The 12,629-nt window shown below is 40.2% G+C and overlaps 1 protein-coding gene across 2 annotated transcripts; it reads right to left on the reverse strand.

The window, feature by feature from the left end:
* Positions 1 to 547: 547 nt before the first annotated feature.
* ALG8 (ALG8 alpha-1,3-glucosyltransferase) lies at positions 548 to 12,081 on the reverse strand. 2 transcript variants are annotated; one of them, XM_065833303.2, is made up of 13 exons: positions 11,938 to 12,081; positions 11,271 to 11,349; positions 9,544 to 9,737; positions 8,738 to 8,847; positions 7,752 to 7,819; positions 7,397 to 7,523; positions 6,723 to 6,826; positions 6,487 to 6,607; positions 6,050 to 6,189; positions 5,099 to 5,238; positions 3,295 to 3,392; positions 2,255 to 2,327; positions 548 to 1,159 (listed from the first exon to the last, which is right to left on the reverse strand). In XM_065833303.2, the coding sequence occupies exons 1-13, from the start codon at positions 12,015 to 12,017 to the stop codon at positions 928 to 930; spliced, it is 1,566 nt and encodes a 521-aa protein (XP_065689375.1). In that variant the 5' UTR covers positions 12,018 to 12,081; the 3' UTR covers positions 548 to 927. The 2 variants fall into 2 exon arrangements, with proteins under 2 accessions (XP_065689375.1, XP_065689385.1); XM_065833313.2 differs by having other exon boundaries at positions 11,271 to 11,338; positions 11,938 to 12,068.
* Between the last annotated feature and the right edge of the window lie 548 nt (positions 12,082 to 12,629).

Raw genomic sequence — 12,629 nt, forward strand, 5'->3', positions numbered from 1 at the left:
GCTTCATGTGTCATTGCTGGGCTCCAAACCAGACCCCAATTCCTAGAGCAAAATCTTTTATGGACACTTCTGAGGGATTTAAAAAGGTACCATGAACTGCATCAAGCTGTAGGTAACCGTCATCTTTAAGGGTGCATGATTTTGCAGAGAGAACACAATAAACCTCTTTTTTCTGTTTACTGGAGAACTGCAGACACTTGGTCTTTTGTCACTGTTGCAGAGATTTACATTAACTGCAAATATATGCAATTATCCAGCCACATCAGCTGATAGATTTAAGGGTGTTAAAACAACAGCAAATTGAGGCACGTGTCTAACATGAGGAAATCTGGTCTACAAAAATAAGCGTGATTACAAGATTAAAACCCCTTTGCAAAGGAGATCAAAGGGACACAGATGAATAATTTAAAGCATGAGATTTGGGTGTTCAAGAGTTTGACAAAGCACCTCGGGACAAGTTTCCAGCTAGACGCTACGTCCTGACTTGGATGGATGTCCATCAAAAGTAGGGTTGAAAAAAAACCCACAATAAATGCTCGAACAAAAATAAAATAGCAAGTTTTTAATGTACATATTCAACAGAATGCAGTAACAACGCTGTCTTCTACACAGCAATGATCCCTTGTAATTTGCCACAGCGATTTTTATTCGAATACAAAGAGTAATGGGAAAGCCGGGCAGGTTTTCCTGTGGACAGAAGTCTGGACCTCGTTAAGCTTCACATTTTATCCACGGCAAGCGGCATCTCACTGTGCCTCGTGTTATTGTAACGAGCGTTTCTGATCAGAGGTATCCTCGTTGGGCAGTATAGAAGTGTTGGAATAAAAGAAAATAAAGTAAACATACGGAGTTGTACATCTTTGTGACAACCTCTAACCGTGCCAGATAATCCCCCTTAAACCTGGGACTAGTCCCAACACTGAGGCTTTACTCAGCTTTTTGTCTAGCAGAAATTCGTTCGGTTAAGACGGAGATGTAGAGTTTTAGCCAAGCGTACGTGATGCCCAGAGCACAGTACACAGAGGTCAGCAACAGAGGGACAAAAGGAAAGTGCCATTTCCAGGGGGTCAGAGGAAATATCATTTCACAGAAGATTTCCAAAGGCACCAGTTGGACGAGGTAGATCGTTTCAAGCCAGTTAAGGAGAGGCCTCTCTCTCCTGTCAGAATAAAGAGAGATAGTGTTAAAATATGTGACGTTAATTAAAATATCTACACCAAGTTCCAAGATGCCCTGGAATCAAAGTAGAAATCTCAGCAGCTGCTCACACACATTTATTCCACTGAGAAATGAGATTTATCTTAATCTCTGCCCCCAAGCCCCAAGCTTTCTGTAGGGTGTACAAGCCAATCCCTCCTGCCAAGGGTTTACAGAGGAATTCATATTATTCTGGAAGGAATTTAGGGTTTTTTGGAAGTTAGAAACAAGAAACTTGCAAAAGCTCCATCTCTAGGCAGAAACTAAGCTCTTACAGAGGTTTTTACTTAGAACTCTTGAGACAGAGGGAATTCTGGAATCCTAAAGAGGGAAAAAGCAGTTTGGTTGAAAGAGGATCACCTACAAAAAGCAGGTGACTGAAGGAGTGAATACGGGTTTACAGCATTCCCAACATCCTTCATTATTGTTTGGTTTTGCCATGTAAAGTTTGGGAAATAGGAAAACAGAGATTACAGGCGTCATAAGGATAAGCACTGTGATCAAATGAGTAAGAGATCAGTGGCCTGTAAAAATACACAGGGTAATTTGGGAAATCATATGTCCTGACAACCAAGCGTTTGCAAGAGATTTGTTGGCAAATTACGGCTTGTAAATGCATGTTATTTGTCACCTGTCCCTTCCACACATGAAATACTAAGTACTCCTGCAAAACAGAACACACAGTAGTAATTATAACTACTAGCACAGACAAACTCCAGATAATTTGCTGCAATAAATGCTGTAATATTGAATTAAATCCTCAGAGGTTACATCATTACAAATTTGTTCTTTACTAGTGCATCAAGCAGGTGGGGATTTACAGCCTGCAGGCACCTGCAACAATTCAAACAATTCACAGATATGCTACAATAATCCTAATTTAAGCCTTGCCTCCTGACAAGAAGAAAGAGGCAGCAACATCAGCAACCAGTAACACTTCAATTTGATACTTCAGCATCAGTTTTCTGTGCTGTTTGCCCCTTATGACAACACTGTTCTCAGTGACAGAAGAAATGGTTTTGTGCTCTTAGCTTTGCAAACAAGTTGCTTTAATTACCTGAACAGAGATTTCAACGAAGAGAAGCTATAAACAGTGAATAGCAGCATAAGCAGTATTTTAATTGGAAGTTCTGAAATAAGAGGAACATAACACACTTAAAGTTAATTATAAAACCCTTTTGCTGTGTAAATTGCATTATCTTTAAATCCTACTAATCATTGCATTGTCCAACTTCATTATTTTCTCCAAACAGCACAAAATGTTTTACTGCTTAGGACATCTAAACATAAGCATAGGTATTTACTAAGGTAAATGCCAAGTGTTCTTAATTGCAATACATTTACTTCGATTATCTATAAGCATACCAAACATGCTAATTATAATTACAATATGATAACACTGCAAATAAGATTTTCCTATTAAAAAATAATCAGAAATTACTGGGCTGGGAAGCTTAAAACATAGATGTGACAGCTTAATCAATGCTATCTTAGTTCTAGGTTGTGTGGTAGATGAAAATTGAGTAATACAGAAAGCAGAGGAAGTTTCTCATTTCATAAGGCAGCAGCTTCGCTCTTGCAAATAAGCAGCATCACCAGACCAGAAAGGTTCGAGTGTCTGGATTTGAACTGTCCCAGAAGAACAATAAATATCATGTTATAGTGTCGTAGTTACGAAGGCAAAAGGTTTAAGTGAAGGAAACAGACCTTTGATTAATTGAAAGGGGAGGAGGAGGAGGAAGGAACAGCCTTTGGTCACAAAGACAAATCTGTGCCTCCACACACCAATTTAACTGATGCTGCTGCATGATTTTTTTTAGTTTAAGCACATTACTGATAACAAGAAGTAGCAGTCAGCTGGAAAACAGTCTACCAGGTTTGCAGTTTCAAACTGTCTTTATCACACGGTTACATTAGACGGGGGAAGTTTCTAGAACTGTGGGAGGATGAGGGATAACAAGTATTGACTATGACAATTTCCCATCTCTACTTGAACTTAAAGCCTCCAAAACAATTACCTGTGTGTCACCTCTGGGAAAAACAACAACAACAACAACCACCCTCTAAGAAGTAAATGAAAGAAGGAAAACACTTTACCTGCTGGTGTGAACAGCAATGGAAAAAGTGAGAAGTGCCCCGTGGTTGTCAGAATCAAGTAGATACCGGCATCCTTTGCTTTCTGAACAGACAACAAGCTAAAAATGACAACAATTTGTTACACCTTTGTCTTTTAACAAAGAAACTTAATTTCAGCAAAGCATTACACAAAGAACAGGTGAAACAGTTTCATGATACCCCAGTCCCTTCAAACACTGGAAGTGTGCTGAAGTCTCCTGCTTCCAAAGCACATGATGTCAGAGATAAAAATGCAGAAGAGAAATCAGCCAGGAAACCCTTCCACAGAAAATCACACACCCACTGAACGCAGACATCAGAAATACCAGAGTTTTCTATAAGCGGTCTTTTTCCTTTGCCAGCTGGCTGCTAACATTGCCATCCCTACTTTTTCTCTTTCCTTTTGTTTTTCCAGTGTTAATTCTCCCCTTCCCACAATTCCCACTTCAGGAGTTTAAGTATCATCAAATCTCTCAACAGGAAAATACATTTTGTGGCAATACTGGTCAGGCAGCTTATGAACTATAGCCTCACTTTTACCCAGAACCAGGCATTAAGTCCTTCTGGGAGAAACTGCATTTTGTCCTTGTCAAGCGTAATGCAGAAGGTCCCTTTCCTCAGTTGGCTTCTGAACAGCCTACCCAGCATTTTAAAGATGAACCAGCAACTCAAAGACTATAATATTTATACATTTGTCCTTGCCATAGTAGATCTCTACACTTAGCTATTCAGAGAGAATAAGAACGTCATATTCAAAGTAAGAACTATGTGTGCTTGCCAAACGGGACTATGACAGCAGCATCAAATGCTTCAAGCCAGGCAAGCCAATGAATGTTTTTTCCTTAAAACTGAATAGCCACAATACACACAACAAATAGGTCTTGGGCTTTCCAGATGCAATGAAAGTACAGCACAAATGCAGTATTAACAGTGGGGGAAACAAAAGACCCTAAGAAAGCAGCCTGCTTTTGTCCACCACATCACGAGTGAAATGTTTTATCAAGCCTGCTCCCAAGCTATCACTGAGAAAAGGAGGCTGCAGAAAAAATCAGCCAGGAAACCCTTCCCCAGAAAAGCACACACCCACTGAACACAAACATCAGAAATACCCCGAGTTTTCTACAAGTTTTCTCCTTTCTACAGAAGGAGGCTTCAAGGAAGCTAAACAAATTCTTTTCAGAGGTGTGGGTTCACATACAGCCTAAAGTCTGAACCCCATTCTTCCATAAGATACATAGCATACAGAAAATCTGTGTTCTTAATACAACTCAGCATTTAAAGAGAGACAAGAGTACGTAGCAAGAAAGCCTGTGTCAGGCTCCTAAACAGATTGCTTCGTCATCCCAGCACCATACGCTTCTGTTCTTCTGAACATCTGTAAATTAGCACAAAGCTTTGCTGTGCCCCACAGAGCTGCTACCAATAAAGCTCTACTTAAAGCTTCTGTCAATGCAAGCTATTGTAAAATACAAGACAGTGTTAACAGTCAAGCTATTGTAAAATACAAGACAGTGTTAACACGTCATAAAAGATACTGTTTAAGACCACGCCAGTTTTCTATGCATGCTATACTAGCATCAGCACATTCTAGTGTTAAGGCAGCCACATTTTACTGTGCTCAAAATTAATTTACTTGAAGTGCACTACAACTTTACAGCTTAAGGCATTTTATATAACCATGTTCATTTTCTGAAATATACTGAAAACAAACTGAACCTCTTTGAGGATTCCTCAACAAGTGGCTGCAGGTTCATTTGGTGAAGTACAACGCACAAAAATCACTCACCTTAAAGGTAGAATAGCAAGGAGTATTGCTTTCTCATGCACGTGCCAGCCAAACATGAAGGAGCTCAACGCGCAAAGAACAAGGCACTGAAGAAAGCCCCTGGGCCCTTGAGGTTTAAACCAAAGACAGAAAACAGAGGGCTAGAAACAACAGGCAGAAACAGGACTTCAGTGAAAAGGCTGGCAATCCTGAACACAAGCCACTGCCCAGTGAGATTCTTTTATTTCTTTTTCAATGTTAATAAACAGCACCGCACTCAGGTTGTGCATGTGTGGCACAAGCATTCCATCACACTGGAGGAACCATATGTATTTGGACATATAAGTAGAGCCTTAAGGTCTTAATGTAACATAAGGGGAAAAGTAGACTGAAAGACTACAGCCAACTCCCTGTTATTAGTGTTGCATGAACTGTCTTTATATCTATGCCACTATACTCATTTTATGAAAGTTACTACATAAATGTGTTGAAACACAGATTTCCAGTTAAGGGCTAGAGTGAAATAGACTGTTATCCAGGTAATTACTTATTGAACCCTTCAATTATTTGCTTGTCACACAAAGTACACTATGCCGGCCTGTAGCTCATGTTGGGAACACCGTAAGCTGCCTGGTTCCACACCAGTATCTCTACCCACATCCCAGTTCAATTACCTTCTATCACAACAGGTGCTTCTAGCTCAGTATACAGAGTGGTTTTGATCCCAGACTGGTTTTAATAATCTCTTAACTGTTCTAGAGTTGACAGGGGCCATAATTTATCCATACTTGAAGAAAGCAATCCAGAAATATATTAATCCCCCATTTATACTAATAACTGTTTTTTTATTATTTTTAAAGAAAATTTATTTGTTGCCCTGGAATTAAAATTCATGTGAAGTGCTTACTAATCAGGTAAAATCTATAGGGGATAAAACACATCAACTTTTCAAAAAATATTATTTATTCTTACCAATATAGATATGAAAGTACAGATTAACGTTGCCAGTGGAGTCACAGAAGGGAGAACAGTATGCTGAAATTCCTGAACCAGACCTCCTGTCATTGAGGCTTTAGGAATTTTTGTGGGATCAAGCAAGTTACACTTTAAACCTAAAAATAAAACACACACACAAAAAGCACAAACTGATAAATGTTAACAACAAAAATAAAGTAGTTGAACTCAGTACATGGCCAAGTCTTTTCTTTTTTAAAGGACAGCAGAAAGGAACGATTTGATTTCTGAGCTACTGCTACACGTACCATGCATTGGATTTTGTAGACAATCAGGTGATTTAAGGCAATCTGAAAATGTCATTTACTACCTGCATTTCAAATGGGGATGAAAGACAGAAATCCAGATGCTCTATCTGCATTTAGGCATCACATAGCAAGATTAGCATACTGTACCAAAAATTGTTAGTGCTTTATCCATGGCATTGTACAAAGCCCAGAAGTTAGGGGCCCAATATGCATGGCAGAGGCCTCGCTTGAAAGGAAAAAGCCGTGAAATGATTTGAGGCAGCTGACCCTACAGAAAACAAAAAAGAAAGAAAGAGTCTCTTTAGATGAGACACAGTTTATAGTTTTATAACACAATTTTCTAACAGTCCAGGGAAATAACAGGTGAAAAAAGGGTTTGTTACCAATACTATGAAGGGGCCCAATGAAAGAGCAGAAACAAGACAGACAATCAATCCCAGAAGAGTAACATGAAGCAAACTGAAGCTTCTCCACTTGACAGATCCATCTATAAGAAGCAAACAGATTATGAAAAGTTACTGTTGTAAGCAGAGAGGGAGACAAAACATTCCACACTAACAGTGAATTGCCAGCATCTATCTAAAAGGAACATATAGCTCTTTACATCAATAAATTCAGTTGCTTCCTTCAACAGTTTACATTCACTTTTTCCACATTGCAGCTCTTCCATTATACCAACTTTTAGTATTTTTGTCTTTCAAGAGAAGTGCTGTTAACAAGAGGAATATCAAACTTGTTTTTCAGTGCTAAAAAGCGGAGATAAACTCCAAGAAGGGCTTTGCTTGATACTATTTAATTGTTTCACATCCAGAATAATTCTTATGGCTTCAAACATCCATCTGCAGTTTGTTCAAGTTGTTTTTTCTTAATAAAGAGCTGCTTAGAAACATGAATCGTACATAAATTTCAAAGATTTTAACACCTCTATTACCTGAGCAGAATTTTCATTTGACCTACAGCCATTTTATCCCAACAATATCTACACGTCTTAAATCTTACCCAAGTCCCACTAATTAACACAATCCCCCAAAAGCAAGTGAGGAAAAACCCATCTTACCTGCGTTATTTGCAGTAAAACAATAGGATCGTAATAAATAAATGCCATATGCTGGGGCCACATATATATAGATGTGCTTGAAATGCAGAAGAACGGCAAAAAGAAAAGCGCCCTCCAAGTATCTTTTCTAAAGGAAAAACAAAACAAACCCCAAGCTTTTCTACTTGTTTTCCCTTTGTACAGTGAGTTTTAAGTATTCCTCTTCCTCCCAAACTCAACGGATAATTAGACATCCAGTTTAGCAAAGCTCAACTTCCAGCAGCTCTTAATCACTTTGTTAGGCTGCTAATGTTGAGGGTAATTAATGCACGTAAGATACATGTGGTGACAAGAGGAAAGAGCCACTCATGTTTACCTGACACAGTCGGGAAACAGAAAGAAGCATCAGCCCAAACAGAAAGCCGTTGTACTGAAAGTGAATATCTGAACTGGAGTCAAGGAAAGGATAAAGCAAGCTTTCTTTACTACTATCAGATTTCTGGGAAAGACTCAAACTTATAAATAAATTCAAATTAAAATGGAACTTAAATCAAGAAAGTAGCCTTAAGTTCACTCTACATAGAGGTTTGGTTAAGTAATGACCTCATGTCTTAGCACAAAGTCAACTAATACTAATACATTATCTTGATGAAACAAAGCATAACAATCTGACCACATATGTATCATGCAACTTATATTATATAAACCAAAACCAATAAAAGAGTAATACTCTGCTTTTTGAGGTTTTAAATATTAGTTTTTACCTCGCAGTGGCTAATGGATGGAAACAGTAAGCAGGAAACTTAGACAAGGACTGGGACAGACAAAATTACTCCTTTCTACAAAAGAATTACTGTTGTTTTCCCCTGTATTACCTCCTCAGCTACATCAGAACATGTTGTATCAAGACTGACTCACCACAATTGGACTTTCCAGAAGTGTTTTTATATCCTCTTGAAAAAAACCCTTGCTAATTCTCATGTAACATTAACCAATTGAACACAGTCTGCAAATAAAGCACTTGTAGAGATTTTTCTTGCCATTAACAAACCTAGAACCACTCACAAAAAAAGGGGCTCTCTACTAATCCTTCTGTAGGCAGGTGGAGAAGCAGCAAGCAGGAACAGGCATGTTGCCAGCAGACTCGTGTTCCTGCAGTTCTGGCAAATCAGACCAAAAACTAAACAATTAGCATCGTTCCAAATAATTGTAATGAAAACATGAAGTTATTCAACTAAGCCTAGAAGCACAAATAGTAGTGTTACATGCTGTGATAATCGCGATAATATTCATGGGTTTCTACCGCACACTGTAATAGATGAAGAAAACCCACAAACAACCCACAATGGTTTAAAAGGATACGATCCACAATTAACAACCCAAAATTCCACAAAAGCAGAACAGCAAGAATAAACGTTGGTTTTTCCAGGATATCCTTTGCAGCTCGTTTCCCATTTACACATCTGCAGCACCTGAAAAAGAGCAGAAGAAACAGAAGTCTTAACTGGAACAGCCAACAAAAAAAATTGTTGCTTTTAAGAGTTGAGAAGTGTACTTAACCTGAAGATAACTATTTCAGATTTTACAGGAGGTAAAATAGGCAACATAATTCTCAAAACATCATCTCCCCCTCTACTGTTTAGGTGTAAGAAACATTGCATGCATGCCCTGATGTTGTGAAAGAGAAATCTTCATGTTAGTAAATTAGACTGTGAATAATCAGTTTATCATCAAGAATACCAGAATGACTTTGCATATTTGACGATACTGGCATTTTGTCACAAGTTTCCTTCATGCTTCTACTCCAGAAAAACAGGGTAATGAGAAAAATAATAGGAAAAAACAGCTGGGTGTGCCCAAGCTGTCCTGCAACTCCTACATAATGAACCCAGTGACAGAAGCAAAACACTGATAATGTGTGAAACAGTGGCTCATTTCTGAATGTGGACAAATCTGGTCACATGTACCACAACAGCATCTTCAAGAACAATAAAAAGTTATCTTGTGTTTAGCAGCATCTTCCAAATTTCTCCTTTAATAAGTTAAAGCAACTTTGATACTTCCATGCATTTACAAGCCTATTTGTAAAAATAATGGTTTTTACTGTAGAAAAAGTCTATATATCAGTGACTACCCACTGTCCCTAAAATTAGAACATTAAGACTTACTCACGAACTGCATATATGAAAAGGATATCTGTAAATATGACAGAAAATCTTTGGAAGAAGACGGTTGCACGACTGGTGTAATTTAGATTTTCAATAACCAACATCTTGGGGTCAAAGTACTTGGCGACATGCGAAAGCGCATATTCAAACCAAGCAAAAAACGGTGGATAATCCAGGGTCCATTCTGAAGTTGCCTAAAGACAAAATGAGAATAATTTAACACAAACCATGCTATTTATTCAGAGTAAATCAGCTGATGTATTTTATCTCAGTAGCCTCTATTTAACAGAAAGTACCGCACAATAAAGCTCTCAGCCGTATGGTGCTGAATGTGACTTGAGGTGTTTTTCTGGTAGAGGGATGGGAGTTGTCTTGATTAGTAAAAAGAGAAGAAACATATTGTGAATCTACACCTAACCAATAGATAACTGCTCTTTATATATCACCTTACAATAATGGAGCCAATATTAAAAAAAAAAAAATCTCAATAAAACAGTGAATATTTGGCTACATAAAAGGAATCACCATCACAATCAGCCTTGTTACAGTTAAAAATAATTTTATTTTTTCCTCATTAGCCAATAGGCCTAATTCTAATAAGACCTCATCAAGACCGGAGAGTATTATTTGATCTTTTCCTACAAGGACAGTTATCATGACCAATTAACTCCTTGGCTGTGGAAAGAGGAGAGGGAGAAATAGGAACAAAGCAGGTTGGGATGGGGTATATTTGTCAGTGTGCATGTTCCCAAATGCTTATGCCACGCTGCCAAAAGGCATCCTGTGCTTTGGCACTGGGATCACACAAATTTGTTTTACAGTATTGGATCAGCCTTTCAAATTTCTGACCAGCACAAATAATTTACTCCTGGATAAACTTCCCAGACACTTACGTGGAAGAGTACTAAAGACTATGATATTTATCCAAGAATTCCAGGAAATAGCATAAAATAGATTAAATCCAATTGTGTAGGCTGAGCCTATCATCAACTTGAAGGTGATTCATCTAGATTAAAATCGATGCATGCTAGTAGCACACCAGCAGAGGCTCAAAACTTTAATACAGTGATCGATTTCATAATGCATATACCCATTTATATGATTCATTCTTTATCATGATAACTACGTATCATTAATGACAAGAGCAAAGAGAACAGCAATTTAAGACTATGGCGCTGTGTTACACAGCCTAATAATTCATGCTCCTTAATTGTCTTTTCCATTTCACCTTTACCAGTACTAGTAGCTTCCCCAAACAATTCTCATTTTTTAACTAACACTACACAGGGCAAACAAATTGCAATCAGTATGTTTTAGAACCACTGCATTACAGCTGCCAACCATCAGTACCCATGATGTGTACTTTCTGCAAATAAAAGGCTTTCTCCTCTCCAGTCCCAAGTACCAAATGACAAGAGAAAACGGCCTCAAGTTGCACCAGGGGAGGTTTAGATTACACATTAGGAAAAAACTCTTCCCAGAAAGGGCTGTTGGGCATTGGAACAGGCTGCCCAGGGAGCCACCATCCCTGGAGGGGTTGAACAGATGTGGAGATGAGGTTCTTAAGACACGGGTAAGTGCCAGGGTTGGGTTAACGGTTGGACTCTATGACCTTGAGGGTCTCTTCCAACTACAACGATCTATGATTCCTCCAGCATTCACACAGGCTGACATACCAAACATACCTATAATTTATATACAGTTAAAAAACCCAAACACATACTTACTTCATAGTACCACTGAGAAAGGGGTAAGTTGTGGGTGATGGCAAGCCAGTTCCTGTGCACTTCAAAGTCTGTGGAATAACTACAGAAGGTTTATATTGAGTCCCATAAAACCACTCAAAGAAGAAACATCTCAGAGCACATCACCACAGGCAGGTAAAAACGAACTGATCAGCTCTAGGGCAAGACTTTGATCAAGTAACTCAAACGATGACAAAGATGCTGCACGAACTTTTGTGCCAAGGGCACATACAGACAACTATAGCACAACAATTATTTATAGCCTCGGCCTTTTCCGACATTTAATGCAAAAATTACAGGTTCTGATTGATTTTTTTTAACATCAAATTGATGGGGGGGGGGGGGGGGGGAAGGCGGGCAGCAAAACAAGCTACAGTGCCTTTTAAAGCTAAAAAAAAAGCACAGCTTCAGACACAAAAGCAACGCTACTGCACACTGCCCAGAAGACGGGGAGACACCCTCACCCTGCTTCTCACAAGCACCCGGAAGAAATACAGACCCAAAGGTCATCAGGGACCCCTCAAGACATCAGGATCCCCTCAGGATCGGCGGCCCTGAGGGGCGGTGGAAACCAACCACTAGCCCGGGAGATGCTCACAGACTATACCGACACCATCCCTCCTTCCTTAGCCCCGGGGAAGCTCCTTACTATGCGGGGATGAGGAGGCACTTGAGGAAGGAGACGCCGAGCGCCAGGGCGCGGAACCAGCTCCTCCCGCCCGCCGCCATGGCACGCGCCGCGCAACGGACCCGCCACGCACGCGCGGTAACAGCAACGGTGGCACCGCCCGCCCGGTTTGAAGCGCGAGGCCACGCCCATCGCGGCGTGCGCGCATGCGCGGGGCTGGCAGGGCAGAGACTCGATCGCAGAGTCAGGGGTTGGAAGGGACCTGGAGAGCTCATCCAGCGCAATCCCCCCGCCGGAGCAGGAACACCCAGCTGAGGTTCCACAGGAAGGTGACCAGGCGGGTTTGAATGTCTGCAGAGAAGGAGACTCCACAACCTCCCTGGGCAGCCTGGGCCAGGCTCTCGCACCTTCACTGTGAAGAAGTTTCTTCTCAAATTTAAGTGAAACCTCTTGTGTTCCAGTTTGTACCCATTACCCCTTGTCCTATCATTGGTTGTCACCGAGAAGAGCCTGGCTCCATCCTCCTGACACTCACCCTTTATATATCTGTAAACATGAATGAGGTCACCCCTCAGTCTCCTCTTCTCCAGCTCCAGAGCCCCAGCTCCCTCAGCCTTTCCTCACACGGCAGATGCTCCACTCCCTTCAGCATCTTTGTTGCCCTGCGCTGGACTCTCTCCAGCAGTTCCCTGTCCTTCTGGAACTGAGGGGCC

The sequence above is a fragment of the Patagioenas fasciata genome, chromosome 1 (genome assembly GCF_037038585.1).
Source record: "Patagioenas fasciata isolate bPatFas1 chromosome 1, bPatFas1.hap1, whole genome shotgun sequence".
Lineage (NCBI taxonomy): Eukaryota > Metazoa > Chordata > Aves > Columbiformes > Columbidae > Patagioenas > Patagioenas fasciata.